The 24175-nt window shown below is 36.6% G+C and overlaps 1 protein-coding gene across 2 annotated transcripts in view; it reads right to left on the bottom strand.

The window, feature by feature from the left end:
- The window catches only part of hecw2a (HECT, C2 and WW domain containing E3 ubiquitin protein ligase 2a), a 35038-nt gene that overhangs the window by 7411 nt on the left and 3452 nt on the right, over positions 1 to 24175 (bottom strand). Inside the window, exons 2-21 of one of the 2 annotated variants that reach the window (XM_056465294.1) lie at positions 22313 to 23060; positions 19785 to 19892; positions 19442 to 19536; positions 16850 to 16919; positions 16548 to 16717; positions 16278 to 16420; positions 15571 to 15671; positions 14713 to 15479; positions 12113 to 12434; positions 11934 to 12032; positions 11000 to 11150; positions 8839 to 8942; positions 8628 to 8752; positions 7198 to 7383; positions 6625 to 6759; positions 5141 to 5225; positions 4870 to 4966; positions 4655 to 4738; positions 1619 to 1707; positions 1290 to 1410 (exon numbers count right to left, since the gene is read on the bottom strand). In XM_056465294.1, the coding sequence (XP_056321269.1) occupies positions 1290 to 1410; positions 1619 to 1707; positions 4655 to 4738; positions 4870 to 4966; positions 5141 to 5225; positions 6625 to 6759; positions 7198 to 7383; positions 8628 to 8752; positions 8839 to 8942; positions 11000 to 11150; positions 11934 to 12032; positions 12113 to 12434; positions 14713 to 15479; positions 15571 to 15671; positions 16278 to 16420; positions 16548 to 16717; positions 16850 to 16919; positions 19442 to 19536; positions 19785 to 19892; positions 22313 to 22619 (3359 nt within the window). In that variant the 5' untranslated portion in view covers positions 22620 to 23060. The remainder of the gene's footprint in view (positions 1 to 1289; positions 1411 to 1618; positions 1708 to 4654; positions 4739 to 4869; positions 4967 to 5140; positions 5226 to 6624; positions 6760 to 7197; positions 7384 to 8627; positions 8753 to 8838; positions 8943 to 10999; positions 11151 to 11933; positions 12033 to 12112; positions 12435 to 14712; positions 15480 to 15570; positions 15672 to 16277; positions 16421 to 16547; positions 16718 to 16849; positions 16920 to 19441; positions 19537 to 19784; positions 19893 to 22312; positions 23061 to 24175) is intronic. The other variant, XM_056465295.1, reaches the window with a different exon arrangement.

The raw sequence follows: 24175 nt of genomic DNA, 5'->3' as shown, positions 1-24175 counted from the left end.
TGTAATAATATGTAGTTTCTTTTCATTGTCTTTGAAGTGAAATAAAACAACATGAACAAAGGAGGCCGAGAAAGACGCTAATTTAAAAAAAAAGAGAGAGAGAGAGAGAGAGAGAGCACAACCTTCTATATACTTTCTTATGCTTGAATTTGTTAATGAATGTGCAAATTGTTATGTCCCGTGATTCGTTTATTTTGGTTTCTATATTGCAGTGATTTTTTATTCTGTTTTCTGGTTTCTTTTTTTTGCAGATTGCTGCCACTTGTTTCCAATCTGCGCAGCTAATTTTCACACTATATAGACTAACTACAGCGGACCAGAAGCCAAGAGTGAGGGGAGACGATAGGTCTCAATTGATCTACTTCAGTCCCAGACACAGGACCTTGTGACTTCTGTGCTACTTTTTATTTTAATAATGTAAATTAGTTTATGATGGCATGAGTAGGGTGTGGGATGTCCTTTGTTCATTTAAAACCTTTTTCTCCTGTTTTGGTGGGTAGGCAGGGAGAAAGGGAAGTAAGCTGCTTTTTTCTTTCTTTCAGGAATTTTTATTTGTTAGTAAAGTTAGTCTTTAAATTAGTTTTTGAATTGTTTTGTTTGTTGTTTTGGACTCCCATATCCTGAGGTATTATTTTTGTTTTGTATTATGTTCTTTAAAATTCAATTTATATATTTTTTCTGATGAAATAAACAAAAATGATTGCCTCCTGATGGTGATCAAAAATTTGATCAAGAATGTGTTGTCTGATGATTCTGGGTCTGGAGGCAGTACTCTCCCCTCGTTCTTCATTTGTTCATTCCTGTTTATTTTTTTTAACCCCAAGACTTTTGTAGGATAACAAAATATAGGAATGTATGATGTTTTTTTTTTTGTCTATGACTTTATTAACATAACTGAGTAAGAGTTTCAGTTACCAGTAATTATATTCAAATACGGATCCCATTTCTGCAAAACTAACATTTGAGATCACTAAGCAATACAGAATCAAATCAAAACAAACCATATAAAAACAAACTTCTTGAATCACCACTTATGTCAAAATGCCCAGCCCTTCATACAAATAAAACCGGATAACTTCAATAAATATGATTTTAAAAATGTTACCAAACAATAAAATAAAAAACTTTATTATATAGAGTATGATTTGTTTTGCTTGTTCGCTTGTTTGTTTTTTGAAAGCAATTATTCTTATTATTTTTTCACTTATTTTTTTAGTTAAACAATAAGATTCAATTTAACAGAACTTCAGTTCCTTCAACCGATGGTTAAACTGGAAATTGGGACTCACTTCACTTTTCCTGGCCCCTGTCCGTAGCCCTTGGTCTCCATTTTGCGGTAGAAGTTTCTTAATTTGGCCTCAAAATCCCGCTTGTAGGGAGCAGGGGCTCGAGCATTAGCCCGTGGGGTTCCTGTGAGCAAGAGAAGATGGGAATACCTGGAATGAGCACTGAGATGAAACCCAGATTCTTCTGTCATCTGTTTTAAACACATGCACGATCAGGTAAGCACAGGGTCTGACACTCTTTTAAAAGTTTATAATTTAGTCTGGTAATGAAGGATACAAGACAGGAAAGGAAGAAAACAGGGAAATTTTGGGGGTCATGAGTGACCTCTCACCAGGGGAGCTCTGTGGGGACGCATGACAGTAGCTGGAGAGCAGTAAGGCATTGGGCGGAACATACGACATCACTTCCTCTTCAAACAGGCTGCAAGAAGAGAGGGCCAGGTAACAGCTGTGTTTTTTTTTATTTTTAATCTGGGCTTTGTGGACAAACTCAGGCCATCGCAAAATATGCACACACTTAAAACAACAACAACAAAAACATACACTACCATTCAAAAGCTTGGGGTAATTCTCAACATTTGCATAAATGTTTGGAAATAAATCTCTTAATCTCAACGAGCAATCCTTCAAATAAATCAAAACAGTCCAGTAAAAATACTGTCAATTCTTTTTTACAACATAAAGATGTGTTGTTGTTATTATTATCAGTGACAGAAAGTGATATATTGTTCAAAGCACACATTTTAAAGAAATAAACTATATTTTGTATCAATTTGTCTAAGGTTATCTATAAGCTAGTGTGCTCCTAAACAAAGAGACAATTCACATTAAGATTTTATGACATCACTGTGCACTTCTCATCAGATATTTTGACCAATCAAATCAGATCAGACCCCTCTGAATATGAAAAGTTCAGATGCAAAAACCATCTGTGCCATCTGAAATTTTCCTCTAAAATGAGAATTTTCCTCAGGCAAATTTCACCTTATGGAATAGAATGCGCTGTTTCAGTCACCTTTAATGTGAAATAACTGAACATAATCATATAAGGCTGAGAAAAATGTTCCTTTTAGAAACCTTTTCTGAGTTTCTTTATAGACTGTGGCTGTCCTGTTATCTTAGCTTAACTCTGGCTGGCCAAACTGTGATATGAACTAGAGCAGTGGTGCTCAACCCTGTTCCTGGAGATGGACCTTCCTGCAAAGTTCAGCTCCAACCCTGATCAAACACACCTGAACCAATTAATTAGGACCTGAACAGCACTTGATAATTACAGGCAGGTGTGTTTGATATGGGTTGCAACTGAAATCTGCAGGAAGGTTGATCTCCAGGAACAGGGTTGGTCACCCCTGAACTAGAGGCTACTGGCTTCTACAAAAAAAAAAGTACTCAATATAACCCGTTCAGTCTTGATGTTTCATTTTAATTTACATTACACTTGCAATAACACTGTTTTGGTAATGTTTAAATGTACAATTTTTGAAAAACTGCTGAAAAGTGGATCATTCAGAGAACTAAAAAAAACTTAAAGCCAAACAGCATTAAGGGCCGTAATCATTCATGATGGGGAGGAGAGAGAGCTCAGCCCAGACATTAGCAGAATAAAGGATATATAATTAATAAAGCCTCGGAATCAAGGCTCAGTGGTTAGCAATGTCCCCTCACAGCAAGAAGGTTGCAGGTTCGAGTGCTGGCTGGGTCAGGTGGCATTTCTGTGTGGGGTTTGCATGTTTAACTCGTGGGTTTCCTCTGGGTGCTCCCCACGATAAACTAAATTGGCTGTAGTGTGCGTGTGTGTGTTTCCCAGCACTGGGGGTTGCTGGGTTGCAGCTGAAAGGGTATCCACCACATAAAACTTATACCAGAGTAATTGACAGTTCATTCCACTGTGGCAGCCCCTGATAAATCAGAGACTAAGCTGAAGGAAAGTGAATGAGTAGGTGGTAGAGAAAATACAAAAAGCTGACAAGGTCAGGGAATTACAGTCAGTCAAGGAGAATAATTTCCAAGAAATTTTCCACTGCTGGAGAGATGCTGAGCTTGCTTCATTTCTTCTTGATACAAAAGTAACGCTGTTTTAATGCTGCATCTCACAGAACTAAGGTATGACTGTCATCTTCATATGTTGGTTTCTTTTTAATCAATATATAATTAATAATTCAGAAATGTCTGATCCTTTTCTACTGACTCCAAAAACTGAGATGGCATTTAGTCCAAATATAAAGTTTTTTTCATTTGATTCCCCTTTTAGTAATCATTGTAACCTTGCACCATTACTATATAACATGTACTGTATACTGTTGAAGTCAGAATTATTAGCCCCCCTGTTTATCTTTTTCCTCAATTTCTGTTTAACAGAGAGAAGATTTTTTTCAACACATTTCTGAACATAATAGTTTTAATAACTCATTTCTAATAACTGATTTATTTTATCTTTGCCCTGATGACAGTAAATAATATCTGACTAGATATTTTTCAAGACACCTCTTTACAGCTTAAAGTGACTTTTAAAGGCTTAACTAGGCTAATTAGGTTAACTAGGCAGGTTAGGGTAATTAGGCAAGTATATATTATCCTTATACTGTATAAGGATGGTTTGTTCTGTAGACAGTCGAAAAAAATATATATCTTAAAGGGGCTAATAAGTTTGACCTTAAAATGGTTCATTAAAAATTAAAAACCGCTTTTATTCTAGCCGAAATAAAACAAATAAGACTTTCTCCAGAAGAAAAAATATTATCAGACATACTGTGAAAATGTCCTTCCTCTGTTAATGTTCATTTGGTAAATAGAAAAAAATAATAATAATTAAAAGGGGGCTAATAATTCTGACTTCAACTGTAAGTTACTATAAGCTGTGTGAACTTTTGGGACCCATCTTTGCTCTGGTGATTCAAATATTATTAGTATCTCGCAGAAATCAATTGCATTTGTATTATTTCTTTTCTTTGGTCCTTTCCTTTCTGGATTCTGAACACTTATGAAGAGAAAACCTTATTTCGGTCACAGTCAAGGTTATTAGAGTTCATAAAAAAATATCATCAAAACCAGAAAATTTCAATAAAATTTCAATACAATTAAATAAGATGTTCTAAAAATAAAACCCAACCCAAACTATAAGAAATAAAAACAGGACTAAAATTACAGTGTCCTTTATTTTAACATATGCGACGCATCATTGTTAAATAAAAGATTGCCCAAAAAATAATAATAAAATAAAAAAATTAATCTTACTGTCCCCAGTCTTTTGAACAGTACTGTAGAGTAACTACAAACTCAACTAATGCATGCATGTCTCGAGCAAAGGGAAAGAGGCAGGCACACGGTTAGCTGTAATTAAATATGATGCAAAATCTGCTCACACTTACCTGAGCAACATAACCAGGTCTGCATCACTGGACAGACGAGTTAACCCTGTTGCCCCCTCATTGCGGATAAACTGAACCTTTTCCCTGAAAGTAACAATATGAAACAGGCCTTGAAGCATCGAGCAAGGACAGCACAAACTCCTCAAGTGCAGAATGAAATGAGCAACTTTCTGTTGACTTCTGTTGTTGAATCATAAAACTGCAGATAAAAGTACCTAAGGGAATGGTTTCTCACAAGTTCTGGCTGTCTCTCTTGCAGGATCTCAAAAATGTTGGGTTGTCGCAAAAAGGCAACAATCTTATCATTATAGGCTGAAAAACACAGATGCGTAACATATCAGTGCACATGTTTTGATATGACAGTCTGTAAACACGAGATCATACACACACACACGCACACACACACACACACACACACACACAGGCACACGCATACAGACAGACGCACACAGACACACGCACACACAGACACAAACACACACTCACCCACAGGCACCAGGTCCTGATACTGACTGTTTCTAGATGACCGTCCCTGGACTGGAGGACTCGGGGAGCGAGAGTCATCTCCAACCTGAAACATCAGAGCAGGATTCATACTGTATTTTCTTTATGAAATATCCAAATGATTGTTTTATTAAAATGGTCTCCTTTCAAGAAACATTCTTTGAGGAGCCCTAAAACTGTTCCTCAATCACATCACTGAGAAAACCTATTTTTCATACTGATTTGCATCTCAATAATTTGAATTGTGTTCATTTGAATTATTGTATTATTTGGATTATTGTAATTTAATAAATCTGAACTTTTATATGCTGTTAAAAATTGAATTTCTTAATTTGAATTTTTTCCCAGAGATGGAAGGGCATCCGCTGCGTAAAACAAATGCTGGATAAGTTGGCGGGTCATTCCGCTGTGGCGACCCCAGATTAAAGGGACTAAGCCGAGAAGAAAATTAATGAATAAATTTGAATTTTAGAACTTGAATATTGAACATCTGAAATTTAAGACAACTGAATGTTTCAAGGCTGATTTTTTATAGACATGTTTTCAAACTTCAGATTTTTGTGTTCTGAATTCACAGACTGCAGATATCCAGTTTGTAAAAATACAGTTCAAATTTTCAAGATGAAGAAATTCAGAACATCAAATTCAATATTGTAAAATTCAGATCGTGAAATTCAGATTCAGCAGAAAGTAGGTGAGGGGTCATCAACAGGGAAGAGTAGATGATCACAGATCATCAAACTAAGCATTTTGGCAAATCACTGAGCTGCGTGAGTTTACTGGTGTATCTGAGGCTCAGGAGGACACCATTCTTCTGCAAACTGGATATCTGCAGTCTATGAAGTCAGAACACAAATAATCTGAAGTTTGAAAATACGTCTATAAAAATATTCCGCCTTACAAATTTCAGTTGTCTTCTATTTCAGATGTTCAGTATTCAAGTTATGAAATTCAAAATAAGAAATTCAAATTAAAAAAATTCAGATTTGTTAAATTACAATTGTCAATAATTCAAATTAACACAGTTAAAAATCTGATTGTTTTGTCATATTATTAGCTCCAAAATAAATGCGGTTTTTTAAATATTTTTTTATTGTTCATTTATTTTATTTTGTTATTTGTTAATTTATTTATTAGCATTATTACTTATGTTGAAAATGGTTGTGTTGCCTAATATTTCTGTGGAAATTATAAAAAAAAAATTTCAAGATTTTTGTTATGAATAAGTTGAAAAGAACAACATTTGAAATACAAATATACGCTTTATTAAAAAAAAATCCTACTGACCCCAAACCTATTACTTGTAGTGCACATATAATAAATGCCAAAAATCCTGCATAATGCAGGCTTTCTTTTACACAAATAATTGCATAGAAAATAAATCGCGCTAGACTGGGCATCGGTTTTGGCATCTAAATCATTTATTGTAAAAATCTGTGCTGAGTTTTAGTTTCTCCAGCTCTCACCTCTCCTGCGCTGTGGCTGCGCTGGCGGGACAGGTGCTGTCTGTGAGCCAACAGTCCGCTGGACCGCGAGTTCTGCAAGGGCAGCCGCGGGTCAATAAATGATGTGGCACGACAGTTGTGGTCTACGAAGAAGGGCTGTGGTGCATAAACACATAGATAAGAAGTTTGAGCGATGAATCTGTTTATGGTTTAAAGCAGATGGGCCTACGTAAACACACTAAACTCAGATTTCAGTCTGTACAGTTTGGCATATGCAGGACTAAGATTAAAGGGATAGTTCAGCCAAAACTGACAACTCTGTCATAATTTGCTCACCCTCCACTTGTTCCAGACCTCTTTAAGTTTCTTTCTTCTGTTGATCACAAAAGAAGATATTTTGAAGAACACTGAAAACTGGTCTTGACTTCCATAATATTTGTTTTTCCAACTTTAAAACACCATCTTTTCTGAAGAAAGAAACTAATAAATGTTTGGAACCACTTATGGCAGTGTAAATGTTCATTTTGTGTGAACTATCCCTTTAAACAGGTTCACAGGAACAGAAAACGCACACACATACACATACACACACACCTTCCCAGTGTGGTCATGTTTCATCTCCCAGCCCCGGGGAAGCTCCAGCTGCTTGTTGGAGAACAGATTGAGGAAGTTGACCAGGTCTCGGTTGTGCTGGTACCGCTCAAAGTGTTGGGCATCCCGTCGAACTTTACTGATCATGTGCTTCAGACACGTGTTACTTGTGAACATCCGATAGGCACTCTGAAGGTGAACAAGAAATCATGTCAAGAAGGTGTCAAAATACTTAACGTGCCACAGATGGACACCACATGCTTTAACTACGCCTCTGCTCTCTGGATCGTGCACTGTAACAACACATCCTGCATTGTTTCAAAAATAGGTCAGTCAACAGAGAGCAGGTGGTCTTCTGAGGCTGTTTACACCTAGTCATTTCTTGTGTTTTTTTTTTTCTGATTGTATAGCCATCCCATCCCAAGAGTTGTGATTGCCCTCCGAAATGCATTCCGGTTCGCTCAAACTATTTCAGAAAGGGGGTCTGGAACGCTTTTCAGAGTAAACAGGACATGTCTAAATGCATTTGGTTCTTGAAACGATCCCGCCCCTAAAATTTTACTCCACCCATAATGTAAAAAAATGAACATTTGAAAGTGTGAACAGTGCTAATCATTCAACGCAACTCTTCTTTTCTCATTCTATTGACCTTATTCTACAACGCGAAAGTGCGCTCGTTTTTGCGATTGTTTTAGAACTTCCGATTAAGTTGCCTATGGGAGAAATCACTAGAAATAATAAATGGCAGAAAACGATCAAACTACTCACTCTACAAACAAGTGTTTGCATGACTATACATAAAAAGTAGATTAATATAATACGAAAAGATCAGTTTGCAACACCAAGCAGCATAACGAGCTGTTTTTAACCTCTAAAAATGAATGGAAGTCAATGAGACCGGAAGTTTCGAGCCAAAAAGATTCAAATGGCTGCGCCCGCTCATACGCAAAGCATAAGGTGAATTGATCGGTCATCAACCATTAAATGATAAAACTATAATGTAAATTATATCAAATGGCAGCCTTAACAACATACAACAGATCACACACGTGTAGAAACCTATTTCTATGAATTCAGAGGTAAAATAATAGAGAAATAAAGTTTGTTCATATATCAATGCACAGTGTTTTGCTTTTGGGAGAGTAGGTTATACTCAAATGATCAAGTACCCTTTACAGTTTTGAATAATGTCTTGCAGACAAAAGTAGATGTTTCATTCAGGCTGTAATGTCAGTGATCGCAAAGCCCACTTAATCAATGTAACATATAGCATTGGATTTGAAGATCAAAATCATATCTGTTGAGCGGGGACACATTTAACTGGCCAAATATAAACAGAACAATTTTCACAAATCAGAGAGCCATCCAATCAGAGAAAATGCATGAAGTGGCCTTGTTTCAGGTGTGCAGTGATGTTTGTGTCTTTGGCTTACAGGATTAGAATGCAGAACAGAGAAGAAGTCTGGACTGGACAGGAACTTTGCACCAGGAGACTGAAGCAGAAGAGCCAGCCGAGAGCGTGAGCTGGCCTGACCAATAATGCCGTCCCTCCGGTATTCTGGACAAGAACAGACATCAATAAACACAGACTGAACAAAACCACTCAATTCCCAAAACACCATCATCTGCAGTTGGATGGCTTACCACTGATGGACTGAGCCAGCACATCTGTTTCATCAGCTGGAGGATCTTCAACTCTGTGTTCCTCAGACCTTTCACTGGTCATCGTCCTGCGAATACTCTGATACCTGCCAGAGAGAAATCACAGCAGTTGTTCATGTACCAAAGTCTTATTTTATCTAATTTGACACAATCTACATTGTAAAAGCGCTATATAAATAAACATGAATGGAATTAAATTCAATTAATTTACCCAGATTTAAGCGTTTCAGATTGTTTTATTGTAGCTATAACAAAAAGTGTCAATATTTTTATCCTCTTAAGGCCCAAGGCATTTTTTTTTACATGCATTTTTTATTTCTCTTTGCTCTTTGGGCTTATTAGAACCTAATTAGAATAAAAACCTAAGTATCATCTTTTGATATGATGTACTTTTACAGAAAATTATATGCATATATGTGGACTCGTGGTCCGAGTTTACATAAAAGACTTTTTCCTGAATTTTTTTTATGCATGTTTAACATAGAATTTTTTTAACATGTTTTGACTATCAGAGAGTAAAAACAGTTTTTTTCCCATTTTGGACAGTTAAAAATAGTGTTTGGGACATTTCATATGCGGCAAAACAGTTGCAGGATGACACTGTATGTCTGTAACATGTGGACACTCAAGCGCTAGGAGGTTATAATAAAAAGTTTACAATCTTTCATTTTCGCAGTTCATTCCACTGTGGTAACCCCTGATAAATAAGGGATTAAGCAGAAGGAAAATGAATGAATAAATCTTTTATTTTCACAGACTACTGCATCGATATTATGCCCAAATTCACTGTCATTTCTAAGCTGAAGGGTAAGATGGCTGTCTTTTTTACACCTTTAGCTTACTTAAGGTGCACTCACATTCCAGTAGAGTCTGAGTGCAGACCTACACTTAGCAGTTTGTTTGCATTGCTAATGGAAACAAGTTGTAACGCTTAAATTATTAAAAAGTACTTTAATACTACAATGCAACTAATCTTACTAATGGATTGATAAACCATAACCAAGATTTCCCAATCCCTGCTGTCATATTTTCAATGTGTATCCACAAAAATATCAACATGCATTTTAATGTGATGCATTCCTATTCTGGCCACATCTGCTTGCTACTGCATCAAGCCAATTAAAGAGTTATCTATGTGATGACAATGATTAATGTGAAACTATAAAACACAAAAATCATGTGTGCCTGTATAGTACATTTTATTTTAAAAAGACACATTAGCATTTTCTTTACGTTGGTTTGCTATAGGATGTAAATGCTTCATGCTAAATTATGCAGTCAATTCTGCATGTACAGACATGCTTGTTTGGACATATGATTAATTCTTTTTTATAGTTTATAAATGGTCCTGTTGTCTTTTACATAAAAAGTTAAGCACTTTTTGGTATTTCAAAATGTTACAGTGCCAGTTTATAGTGGATGTTGACAGGCGTCTTCCTGAGTTCTGTTCATCATAATACTGAAATACTTTTGCTTTGATCAAATGCAAAATCTTTACAGCATCTTATCCCCATAGAAATGCAGAGGGAAGGCTGGAAAAAGAGTATTTTTGGCAGAGAGCGCAGGTGGTGAAGTGACGTCACTTGAAGAAAAAGCACAGGTGTCTGAGATTGCAGGGAAAACCAGATCCAGAACCTTTTAACCATATTGTTCTCTGACATTTCGCAGATAAAATCCCAGTAGAATTCCATGTATTTGGGAGTTTTGTGTAAAAGTGAAAAAGTTTTCAAGCTCACGCAAAATCTAAACAGTTCCCTGCTTGGTTGGAAAGTGACTTTTGCTGAGCTGTGTGTTATACATGTCTATGCTGGCAGTGGATCTTTTCATACACACATTTTTTTACTGAAACAAAAACTCCATTGTCTCCAATGTCCATTGTTCAGTGTAAATAGCATTAAAAAACAAACAAATTAGGATTATTTTCTCCCAGAATTTCTATTAAAATTAAACGATTTAACAGATTTTCCTGGATTTTAAAAAATTTATTTCATCCATTTTTTCATAAGTTTTAATTTTTGCAATGCCCTTGGAACCAATGGAAAATGAGAAAGAAGACAAACCGAGCTTGCTGGTGTGTCCTTTCCTGTGTAAAACGAGCTTTTCAGCTCTGTAATATTTAAAACAAGTGCAGTATTGGTCTAACCTGCGGTTGAGTTGTTCCATCTGCAGAATGGAGCTGGAGCGGGTCAGACCCTGTGGAGCTGGAGGGCCGGTGGGTCTCTGCCATGTGGTGGTGCGATTCACGTGATCCACAAAGAAGATACGGCCATGACTGTCAATACGAGCCTCCCAGTCTGAGGAGAAAGAGGGAGAAAATGAGAACGAGAGCATGACAGTGCCTGATATGTTTTGGCAAAATTAGCTTTACAAGCAAACAAGCACAGGCAAGGTGAACACACACATACACTGTCCTCCACTTATATTTTGGCACCTTAGGTAAAATGAGCAAAGAAGACTGTGAAAGGTTTATTGTTTTTTTACAACACATTTAGAACAACAAATAGCAAATACTGCCACAATTATTGACACCCCAATTCAACACATACACACAGGATTTATCATTTATTTATTTATTGCATATTCTCATAATACTTCATAATACATAATTATGCATAATTATCACCAAGGCCCAACTCACTCATTGGGCCATTCATCACTATAAATAAGAAAAGAAAAAACTCAAAGTGATTTGGTGAGATTCACAGCAAGAGAAGTGTCTTAAGAAATAGCAAAAACACTGAAAATAAGAATTTCCACCATCGGGGCAGACAGTAATTATCAAATTCGACTAAAATGGAAGTGTTATGGCTAAGCCTGGTAAAAAATCTCCAAGATTCACAGCTGTTTTTTTTAAAGGGTTTTAAGAAAAAGGTAGACTCTCTCATCTAACAATAAACATAAACATACTCTTGTTTTTTTTTGTTAAAAGGTTGAGCAAATGTTTAAAAGGTTAAAAAACACACACATTTTTACTAGCTTCTTTGCTTATATTTACCAATGGTGCTAATATTACTGGAGGACACTTTAAACCACACTGAAGCGCATGCAGACGTACAGAAACACATACACACACTCACTAGGAGGTAAAGGCTCGTCCACACGCTGGTATCGGTGGATGTCTTGTCTTACAGATGGCAGAGAATGAACACGCTGATCTCCGTTTACCTGAGGGACGCCTGCAAAACATTTACATACAATACATCAGGGTGTATTTTCATCTCCTACTTGATTCACACATAAATGATTGTGTGAATACCTAATTCTGACTCTGTCTCTGTAACAAAAGTCTCAGAGTCGACAGATTCCCCATCTCCGGATGGTATCAACTCATCTTCATCCTCCTGTGACACTCCTGCTGTGGCCTCCAGACTCCATCTTCTGGACATGGTGTCCTCGGTCACATCTTCACATTCCTCTTCCTCATTGGCGGGGGGCTCTGGTTTTGGAGCATCTCTCTCCAGCTCATTGGTTGGATGCGTTTCTTCAGCATTCTCTGCAACCTCATAAGTGGTAGGTGGATCATCTGAGAGATCTTCTCCCCCTGGGTCAATGGCTGCCTCTGCCCCCTGCTCCGCCTCCTGTAAAGACCCAGTTCACAAAGAAAGATTACCTTCTATCTGTCCATCTATCCATCCATCTGTACGTCTGTCTGTCTGTCCGTCCATCCATCCATCCATCCATTCATCCATCCATCCATCCATCCATCCATCCATCTATCTACAGTATCTGTCTGTATAAGCCTGTCTGTCTGTCTGTCTGTCTGTCTGTCTGTCTGTCTATATGACTGTCTGTCTGTCTGTATATATGACTGTCTGTCTGTCTGTATATATGTCTGTCTGTCTGTATGTATGACTGTTTGTCAGTCTGCCTGTATATATGACTGTCTGTCTGTCTGTCTGTCTGTCTGTATATATGACTGTCTGTCTGTCTGTCAGTCTGTCTGTATATATGACTGTCTGTCTGTATATATGACTGTCTGTCTGTCTGTATATATGTCTGTCTGTCTGTCTGTATATATGTCTGTCTGTCTGTCTGTATGTCTGTCTGTCTGTCTGTCTGTCTGTATATATGACTGTCTGTCTGTCTGTCTGTATATATGACTGTCTGTCAGTCTGTCTGTATATATGACTGTCTGTCTGTCTGTCAGTCTGTCTGTATATATGACTGTCTGTCTGTATATATGACTGTCTGTCTGTCTGTATATATGTCTGTCTGTCTGTCTGTATATATGTCTGTCTGTCTGTCTGTCTGTCTGTATGTCTGTCTGTCTGTCTGTCTGTCTGTATATATGACTGTCTGTCTGTCTGTCTGTATATATGACTGTCTGTCAGTCTGCCTGTATATATGACTGTCTGTCTGTCTGTCTGTATATATGACTGTCTGTCTGTCTGTCTGTCTGTATATATGCATGTCTGTCTGTCTGTATATATGACTGTCTGTCTGTCTGTCAGTCTGTCTGTATATATGACTGTCTGTCTGTATATATGACTGTCTGTCTGTATATATGTCTGTCTGTCTGTCTGTATGTCTGTCTGTCTGTCTGTCTGTCTGTATATATGACTGTCTGTCAGTCTGTCTGTATATATGACTGTCTGTCTGTCTGTCTGTATATATGACTGTCTGTCTGTCTGTCTGTCTGTATATATGCATGTCTGTCTGTCTGTATATATGACTGTCTGTCTGTCTGTCAGTCTGTCTGTATATATGACTGTCTGTCTGTATATATGACTGTCTGTCTGTCTGTATATATGTCTGTCTGTCTGTCTGTCTGTCTGTCTGTCTGTCTGTCTGTCTGTCTGTATATATGACTGTCTGTCAGTCTGCCTGTATATATGACTGTCTGTCTGTCTGTCTGTCTGTCTGTATATATGTCTGTCTGTCTGTCTGTCTGTCCGACTGTCACTTCTGTTTCTATTTAAATAACTTATAATTTCTGATTTTGATCAATTGAGTTAATTAAAAACATGAAAACCATGTGGTGCTGCCAAATCATTTTATAAGATATGTTTGACCTTTTTATGAGAAAGCAAGTTGAGCAACTGCTTATATAAATGTTAATTAATGTACAGTGTTAATATATAATTAACAATATTATCTGGAAAATATGTTACTTTTTATCTAAATTGTAACACATTAGTCTTTATTCCAGGTTATTTGAACATTTTGTTTTATCATGAACACAGAGTACTTTTGTATGGTGAACTTCTTTAAACCAGCTTTATAAAAAAATAAACTTGGATTACTTTAGTCAGCTAAAATTCTAATTTTGTTATGTAATAATTGTATGTTAATATTTAATAACATTTTAGGTGTTTTAGTTATTACAACACTATGATTTGTAATAATTCAATAATACTCAAACACATCTGTAAAAGACTTTAACATTTGCCAGCCGATTCGAATGTTATCTCTTGATTGATTGGGTGTTACCAGTGGTTATCAGCTGATAGATATGGGCCAGTAGGAGCCTTCTGTGTACATCCAAATGGTTAATCAGCTAAAGATCACATACGGCTGCGGCTGGAAGGTAACGAGAATTATTTATATTATTTATGAAATATCCATTAATTGTATTTTTTTAACATCTACCCCAACCCTAAACCCAACCGTCACAGTACTGTAAAAACAGATCTGGATCTGGACTATTAGTATAGCTGATTAACCATATGGATGGATGATAACAGCGTTCTGAGCCTACCAGTAGGTGCAGAAGGCCCCTACTGGCCCATATCTGATAACCATAGCTGATAACCACTGATAATGCCCATTCATTTGAGTGATAACATTTGAAGCGGGTGCATTGGCAGAAGGTTGTGAAAACTCTTATATTTCGAAAAAGAATTGAAGAATTCTGACCTGAGATGCTGATGCAGGCCCCGGGCAGCAGTCAGATGCCATCGAGGAGATATCAACTTCAGTTGCCAGCTCTTCACTGGGCGCCAGGCCCTCTTCCTCCTCCTCCTCTACCTCCACCTCCTGCCCCTGTTCCCCTTGCCTCTCCATCAGACTGGCTGTTTCCACCTCGGGGGCAACTGAACTGGGCACGACCTCTGGATCAGGAGGCACCTCTGCTCCTGCATTCAGAGTCTCTACTTCAGACTCCAGCCCAGCCTCTTCTGGAGGTTCCTCTACGCCTCCATCAAACACAGCTCCCGTAACTGCTGCTTTTGGAGGTGCTTGATGAGATCTTGGAATGCCATTAAATGTTGACAACGTGGCCTCTGTAGCAGCAGATCTGTCCTCATCTTCATCCGAGTCAATGTGCAGCATGGCACTGAGTCGCGTATGTGTGGGAAAGCTGGAGCGGAGTTTTGGAGAAGCTGCTCCTAGAGGTCTGTCACCCGGGCCTTTGGGAGCCTCAATGGCATCAAGCTGCTCGCTGAAAGAGCCCTGGAGCAGGTCTGGAGAAGAAGGGGCCTCGTCGTCCAGGGTGCCACCATAGATCTCCGTGTCGGGGGAAGGAATGCTGCTCCCCTCCCCATTTCTGTTGGACCCCAGGGAGCATGTTGGGGAAGGGCCTGCTGATGAGATGGGTAGAGGATGAGGCAGCTCTTCATCATCTGAAGGGGTTCCAGGAGCTCCATTGAGGGCTGCTGCCCCCAGAATTGTCTCAGGGGACACATCTGTAGGAGGTGAGGTGAGTTAATTTAAAATAAATGGAAAACAGTGGTTATTAGCGCCATTGAGTAAGCGCACAAGTGTATGTGATCTTACCATCTGGGCCCATAGATGTGACGTCCACTTTAAAGTGCATTTGACCACTCACATGATCAGTGGGCAAACGACGACATAGGGAGAAGCTGAGCGACTGGTTCCTGTAGCCATTAAATCACACATTTATGTAACATAACACTGTTCAATCAGTTGGGGTTTTTAAATCTTTTTATTTTTCCTAAAATATTTATTTTATGTTGACCAATGTTGTGTTTATTTAAAAAAGAATACATTTATAACTCTGGGAAAAATTATTACAATTAAAAAAAAATTCTATTTGAATATGTTATTAAATGTGTTAAATGTTATAAAATTGGGAAAAATTGGGCAAAAATGGGCAAAAAATGTATTGTTTTGATACTTTTCAGCCTTTTTTGATGCTAAAGAAACATTTATTAATATCATTGTTGAAAACGATGAGCTGCTTAATAGTTTTGTGGCAATGCAATAGAGATTATTTATCTGAAAAATCATATATCTTTCATAATTCAATGTTTTTGCATTTACTTTAATCAGTTTTATGCTGTCTTGCTGAAAAAAATGAATAATTCCTTCAAAAAATAGCTTGCTAACGCATAACTTCTTAAGGGTAGTATATTACTGATCTTCTAATATTTGTGTTTATGTTCCATGAAGAGATGAATCTGGAAAGAAGGATAAGAATCATGTCTGTTTGCATAAATCACATTGTTTTGTGTCAGGCTCACCCTGTCGCATGTCTCTCCAGCAGCAGCTGCACAGGAATGTTCAGCTGACCCAGGAAGCGTTTAATAATGGGTCGACTTTTAGCAAACTTATCTTTAACCTCAATCACTAAGACGTCTGTCATAAGAGCCACAAACGTATGTTTCTGCAAGGAAAAAAACAGAGAATTGAAAAACAGAAACATCTTTTTGTCTCATCAGATGTTCAGTTGATTTGCATTGTCTGATTTAGAGAGTAAGTGTATGCTGTAAGTGTCATTATGTGTGTGTCACCTCTCCATGCCAAACAGGATTAGTGGTGTTAGTTGTAATGCCGGATCGCCTCTCTTGGCCGTGATGGGAAAAGGTCGGAAAGCAGCTTCTTTTGCCTGGATGAATGCTCATCTTCAAATAAGGGTCTGGGTTAAAAAACATCCCCTTCTTCAGCCCAACAGCCCGGATATCTAAAACAAACAATAATATAGTAATAAAAACAGCTCAAATAAATCGGTGGAGTAAGATAATATTAGTATAAGTCATTGAGAGTTATTTGAAGAGCATAAATCATCTTTATCTCTTACACATGTAAAAATTACCTGATAGGGTAAAGCTAACCAGTTTTCGACTACTGTCTGAAGCTTGTTGTCCTTCTCCTTGGCCATCAACCTAGAACATATATTTTTGTGAGCGGTAATATATAAAGTTGAAGTCAGATTTATTAGTCTCCCTTTGAATTTTTTTTTTTTATTATTTCCTAAATGATGTTTAACAGAGCAAGGAAATTTTCACAGTATGTCTGATAATATTTTTTCTTCTGGAGAAAGTCTAATTTGTTTTACTTCGGCTAGAATAAAAGCAGTTCTAAGTTTTTTTTAAAACCATTTTGAGGTCAAAATTATTAGCCCCTTTAAGCTACTTTTTTTCATTGGTCTACAGAACAAACCATCGTTATACAATAACTTGCCTAATTACCCTAACCTGCTTAGTTAACCTAATTAACCTAGTTAAGCCTTTAAATGTCACTTTAAGCTGTAAAGAAGTGTCTTGAAAAATATCTAGTCAAACAAATCAGTTATTAGAAATGGGTTATTAAAACTGTTATGTTTAGAAATGTGTTGAAAAAAATCTTCTCTCTGTTAAACAGAAACTGGGGACAAAATAAACAGGTGGACTAATAATTCTGACTTTAACTGAATATATTAATTCATTCATCCATCATTATTCATCAGGGGCCGCCACAGTGGAATAAACTGCCAGTTCATCCAGCATATGTTTTACACAGCGGATGCTATTCCAGCTGCAACCCAGTACTGGGAAACATCCATACACACTCCTTCACACACATACACTACGGCCAATTTAGTTTATTCAATTCACTTATAGCGCATGTCTTTAGACTGTGGGGGAAACCAGTTACCTTCTTGTTGTGAGTGCTAACCACTGAGCTGCCATGTATATATATATATATGTGTGTGTGTATGTGTATGTATGTATGTATATGTACATGTATATGTGTGTATGTGTGTGTGTGTGTGTGTGTGTATATATATATATATATATATATATATATAGTTATAGACATATTGGCACTATTTTGTGACTGAATGACAGTAAGTGGGCTAGTGTAGGTTGTTAAAACTAGTTTAACAAAACTAGAAGTTAAAAGGTTAATGAGGTTTGTTTTTCTTTCTGCAGGTTTTACATTAAATTAAAAAGCTAGTAAATGATTTCAGCTCAGATCAATATTTTGTGTCTAACTGTTTAGTTTTGTGGCAAGTAGCCACACACAAAAAAATTGGGGTAATGTCATTTTCTCTATAATTGTTTTCACAGAATAAAGCCCTTCAGGCTCTTTGAACAGCCCATGCTTCACACAGCTAAGCATGTCAGGTTTTATTCTGCAATAACTAGCTGGATTAACCCCTTACTTAAACAATGTGACAAATAACTTAATTATAGTGTGTATTTTTGTTGCAATTTTTTCAGTTTTCCAAAGAAATCTTTCAGTCTTTTAAGATGCAACTTCTACAGTTTCTGTCTATGTGTGTTTCATTAGATCTGTAATTCTACAGATGGGCATGTGTCCAGGATCAGATGAGATCTCCTATGTGACCACATCCATCCAATGACATGGCAAATCACCAGCACTTACAAGATGTAAGGCTGCAGTCAAATAGCCATTTAACGCACCTTATCACTTGTTGCATCATAGGAAACACATACAATATTGCACAGAAATTGCGAACAGGTTTGAACATTTTCCAAACATTTTGAACATTGATGTGCAGTTTATTATGCTAATTTTCCATATTTATGTAAATACCAGACATTCCTATTGCAATCTCATGAATGGCTCAGAAATGTTGGTAACACTTCATTTTAGTGTCATTGTTACGCTTATGTACTTACTACTGTAATAACAATATGCTATGCATAATTACATATTACTACGACCAGACGGAATCTGCAGACATTTTTGCTATTTTTTGCATTTTCTGCGCAGAATTTTGTTAAAAATCTGCAGATTTATGCGGAATGATTTTGGGAGTATCATAACTAAAACCTTAATATATGAACTAAACAGTAATACATTTTTAACTTGTATTTAATGTTTACAATGCAAATCCATCTAGATCCACTTTACTTGGTAAACAAATCAAGTCTTTTATATAATATATCTACTAAAAGGCAGAAAATATTACTTTACAAACTGTAATGTAAATAATTTATTTGAATATTTTCATATTAATCAATAATTATACTAAAATTAATTTAAAAACTGAATAAATATAAATTTACACACATTAAGTAAATAATCAGAATCATTGATGGGCTAAAAATCTACGAATATCTGCACGCGCAGATTCTGTGTGGGCCTACATATTACTAAAAAACTCATCATAACCCTAACCATATAGTAAGTACATGCAGTTCATTTCTGTTACTTAGTACTTTAATGTCTACTTTAACTCACTAAAACACCTTAAAATACAGTTTGCCAAAGTCTTTAATTACCTGCTTTATAATGAGTATTTGATTGGCCTAACAACTGTTTTCCACAAAACTGGATTGTGAAGTCAAGCACTTAAGCACACAGTGTGGTTTGTGAGCTGTAAGGCTGTCTGTTGAGACAAGAGTAATGTCTGCGGTGAACACACACACATACACACACAAAGAGAGAGACTGACCGAGGCTCTGGGGTTCTTGACTGTGATGCAGGCAGTCGTGGCTCTCAATGCTCCACTTACTCCATGGTAGTATTTAAAGCAGATCCTTGTCTCAGCTAGAAGAGAGAACCAGATAAGTGTCAGCATTACTCATCTGCTCAGCATATCCGTAGAGTCAGCACTATATTGAATATAACATAAAAAATAAGCTTTCTAGAGTCTTCAATTTTCAGGATGAATCTTACTTTCCAAGATTATAAAACTACTGAATGTTATAGCATAATCAGGATCTCTACTATTGTCTAACATTCTGCTCCATTAAATATTTCATAATATAAAGCTGGAGGGCTGCAGAGTTACTCACATTCAAGAAAGTATGGTCCGACCTCTAATCTCCAGACGATCTGACCACACTGTGTGCCGTTTACCCCACGGTTCTTACAGTCCCACACGTTTGACGGACAGGTTTCATCTGAAAAAAGCACATAGCATTAAAACTGTGAGAAATATGTGAAATGTACAGTAAAAAACAGCAACTGTTGTTGCCAGTACACTTTAAAATGGTGCAAAAAAACTTTATAACAGGTGGCAAATTAAAAAAAACAACAAGTGTTGAATCAAAATCAGCACAAATAGCCTATCTGAAGTACTGTACAATATAAAGTGCACAGAGTCATACATAGCAACATGTGAAACTAAAATGATGCAATTAACACTAATTACACAACGTAAAACCCAAATGTTCTTTCTGAAAATGAAGAAATGAAAATTTGAGTAAACCATAAAACTGCTTGCTTTTTTTTAACTTCCAAAATAGCACATTTACAAGTACTTTACTGTAAAATGTAATGAAATTATTTTATTTTTTTTATCATTCCGATTAAGGAAACGCTGGTGGTGAATCTGCAGCACAGGAATTAAGTTGAAAAGACTCAATAAGCAGACCAGCGTGAGCATAACAAATCTGCAGTGGCTCTGTAAATAACACCCCACAGCATTGGTCGTCTACTAATGAACAAATGTGGGCCAGATTATATTAAAGCCATTACTGAATGTCTGCTTAGTCGTCAAAACTTAGAGCCGCTAGAGAGATAAGACCCTTGCACAGGTACAGAAGTTCTGCTGGCCTTCAAGGCAGTGGTTAGTGGCTTTGTGCCCAGATGTATCGCTTTGCTCCAGGCTCATATTTTTACATGACAGGGAGAATTGTGATCTTACTGTTTAAGGAGGAGGACTGAAGGGCACAGAGGATGAAGGCATCTTCTAGTAAACATGTCTAACAGCATGTCTGGTACAGTCCTGCTGTTTTTAATTTAAAACTCAACTCGTACTGTATTATGTCTCTGTTGTAGCCTGTACTTGTGTGAGGAATTTATAAACTTTGTATTACACCAATTTTATGTCTGTGCCTTCTGATGACGAATGGCTTTGTTGTATTGCTCTTTTAGAAGTTGCTTTGGATTAATGAGGATGGATTAATCTAAGAGGCCCCGTGTAGGATTTAAATCAAACTTCGCCAATCAACACATACATAACACGTGCATACTGTATACACCTATACTATTGACTGTTCAAAACATGTATGAAACTTGCACATATACATATAAACTTGATGCATGCATACACCCGCATACACACGCACGTTGATTTAAACTCGATCCTTGCATAAACACCTAGATTAACACACGCACGTACAACTCGATCCTCGCATAAACACCTAAATTAACACTCACATACACAAAAACTCACTGCGTGCTGGCATATAGCACTCGCCCAAACGTACAAAATGAAATTCACAAACACATTTATCAGGAATCTGGTTATTGCAAAGCTGATGAAATGACGATTAATAGAGGTATTAAATCTGTTAAATAATGAAAATGTGTTATATAAAATAACATAAAATATTAGTCTATATAAATAGACTATATAAAATATATAAGAAATATTATGTTAAACCTTTTTAATTTAATTGGGTAATTATACACAAATATATATAGACAGATAGAACCCTTAAAGGACGTTCAAGATGAAAAGCAACTCTTTTCTATTGCAAATATTAATGTAGCCTATCTTCTTTTTGATTTTTTTATTATTATAATAACTATTCTTTTTCTTAGTTTTTTTGCGGATGCCATAATTGTAAGATTTTTGTATTATTTTGATTGTTAAATATTGAGCATATACAAAGAAAACACCTAACGATCTATCTATCTATCTATCTATCTATCTATCTATCTATCTATCTATCTATCTATCTATCTATCTATCTATCTAAGCTGAGTCTGAGAGTTTTATTTATTTGATAGTTTATTTCACATTTCTTGTTTGTAAAGATTAAATACAAATAAAAAGTGAACATATTTTTTTTTTTGTACTGTTTTTATTTTTATTTTTTAAGTTGTAAGAGCCTGGAGGTTAAAATGAAAAATTATATATATATATATATATATATATATATATATATATATATATATATATATATATATATATATATATATATATATATATATATATGATATTTTTTAAATATACATTAAGATTGTCGATTTTTTTGTCCAAAATAAATGTTTTATTTTGTAGAGCTGAAAATTTCTCGACTCTTCTGAAGTTAAAACATTGGTTTTGTGTTGCCTTAAAAGAAATTAATATAAATCAGTCTGAATACACTAAAAATATTTATTGTGATTTTTTTAAATTTTAGTAATTTGATGTTGTAAATGAGAGCATAATTATTTCAAATTTAAAAGACGTGTCATCAGTAGCTTGCCAAACAACAAAAATTTCTTTACTCAAATACTTCATTTATTTGTTACTGATTTACAAGCTTAGCAAAAAGTGAAAATTAAATATCATACTACATCCTTTGGTTTACAGCACAAACTCTCTTACCTATGTGGTACAGGCCGATCCAGTCAGTGGCGTCCACCTCCTCCTTGATGTCCCATGAGATGACGAGGTTCTGTCCGCGGCCCAATGTAAACTCTAGAGTCGAGGCTGTGAGTGAGGATCGCCCTTGAGAGCTGACCAGGTCTGTGTCGCTGTTGGCTCTGGGCAGTCCCACTCCCGCCTGCTCAGCTCCACCGCGCTCCGCCAGGCTTCGTAGGTTCTCCGGGCTGAGCGTGTGCCGCACATTCGGGCTCCGTCTTCGGCCTGCAGACTCCCGTGTGGCCAGGTGATCCCGCCCCTGAGGCGCCATGCCGGACGCCGGGCCGGAGCGGGGCCTGGACGGGAGGACTGCTGTGGCGAGAGATGGGCGAATGGTGGCAGCGGTGTGTGGGCAGTTCTACGGAATAATGACTGGCTTTGAGGAAAAAGCCAGAATGGCGGAGAACCCTGACTTGAATCCTGGATCAGACCTGGACCTGACTCTAACTGTCTGCGCACACAGGAACTCTTCTGGCCTATCGTCTGATGGAGCACTTGGCTATGATAATGGCTATTGACCTTAACGATTTGAGAATAAGGTATTTAATTAATCTTTAATGAGTCTAAAAGAGCTCAGTTTTATCCCATTGATTGGTCACTGGGTTCCAGCTAGCAAATACAATCCTTCATGGCTCCTAATTGAAGATCATCAACAAAATCAGTCTATGAACAGTAAAGAAGACAAATGTTTAAATATGTCTGCTCTATCAATCTTTAGAATGATAAATAAGTGTACGGAGCAGGAAAAGGATATGGGAAATGATACGGAATATGAAAATGGGGAGGGGGCCGGGGATTGGATGGGGAGAGAAAAGCAAAAGTCAGCTATGAGAAAGTATTACATTCTTACACAGATTGTTATAAACAGTCATCATGTTTGTGAATACACATACTTGATTCATTTAGAGATAACATCACCAAAAAGATTGATAAAATGCAGTGAGTCAGATGTTTTACTGACCACCTCCAACCAATTCAGTGACTCAAATCCCACAGTTATTTTATATTTAGACACTACACTGTTTAAAAAACATTAAATTTTCTGCCAACATTATTCATTTTATAGACATTTCTGTCAATGCTATGTCATTTAAATTGTTTTACTTCAGTTTTTTGTGTTGCAGGTTTAGTAATTTTGTAATGTAATTTGTATTTATTTGACACATTTATCGTGTATGGCCATACACCCAAAGCGCTTCACAATGTTGAGGAGGGTCTCTCCACACCACCACAAGTGTGCAGCATCCACTTGGATGATGCGACGGCAGCTACAGGACAATGGTGCCAGTGTGTTCACCACACACCAGCTATTGATGGAAGATTTCATTACTTTAACTTACAAGTGACTTTAATTATTAAATATTTCAAACCAAGTATTCATTAAAATTATCAAAAGTAAAAAAGCAACCAACCCAAATTCATGAGTGTTTCGAACAGCTCACAAAATAATTATATGAGCCGTCTTTTAACTTATGAACTGAACTGTATATTTGTACACACGTAAACTAATACTTGTGGATATTTCAAGTCAAAACATTATACATACACTGTAAAAAAATCCTGGTTGCCTTACATTTTTAAGCTGAATCAACAGCTTGCGTAACTTATAAAATGAAGTTAGAACAGTTTAGTTATTAGTTTAATAAGTTATAATGACCAAAACATATGCTGTCAGGAATAATTGATCATATAATTTTTTACAGTGTGAAAACAAATAGTTTATATTCACCTTCATATTCACATTGCACTGCATCGGATGGGTGTATGTTTCTGATTCACTCAAAATAATTGGTTTATTTAAAAAAAATCATTTCACTGTGAATCAAA

The sequence above is a fragment of the Danio aesculapii genome, chromosome 9 (assembly GCF_903798145.1).
Source record: "Danio aesculapii chromosome 9, fDanAes4.1, whole genome shotgun sequence".
NCBI lineage: Eukaryota > Metazoa > Chordata > Actinopteri > Cypriniformes > Danionidae > Danio > Danio aesculapii.
Note: the sequence above shows the minus strand (reverse complement) of the source record. Positions and strands in the feature narration are given on the sequence as shown.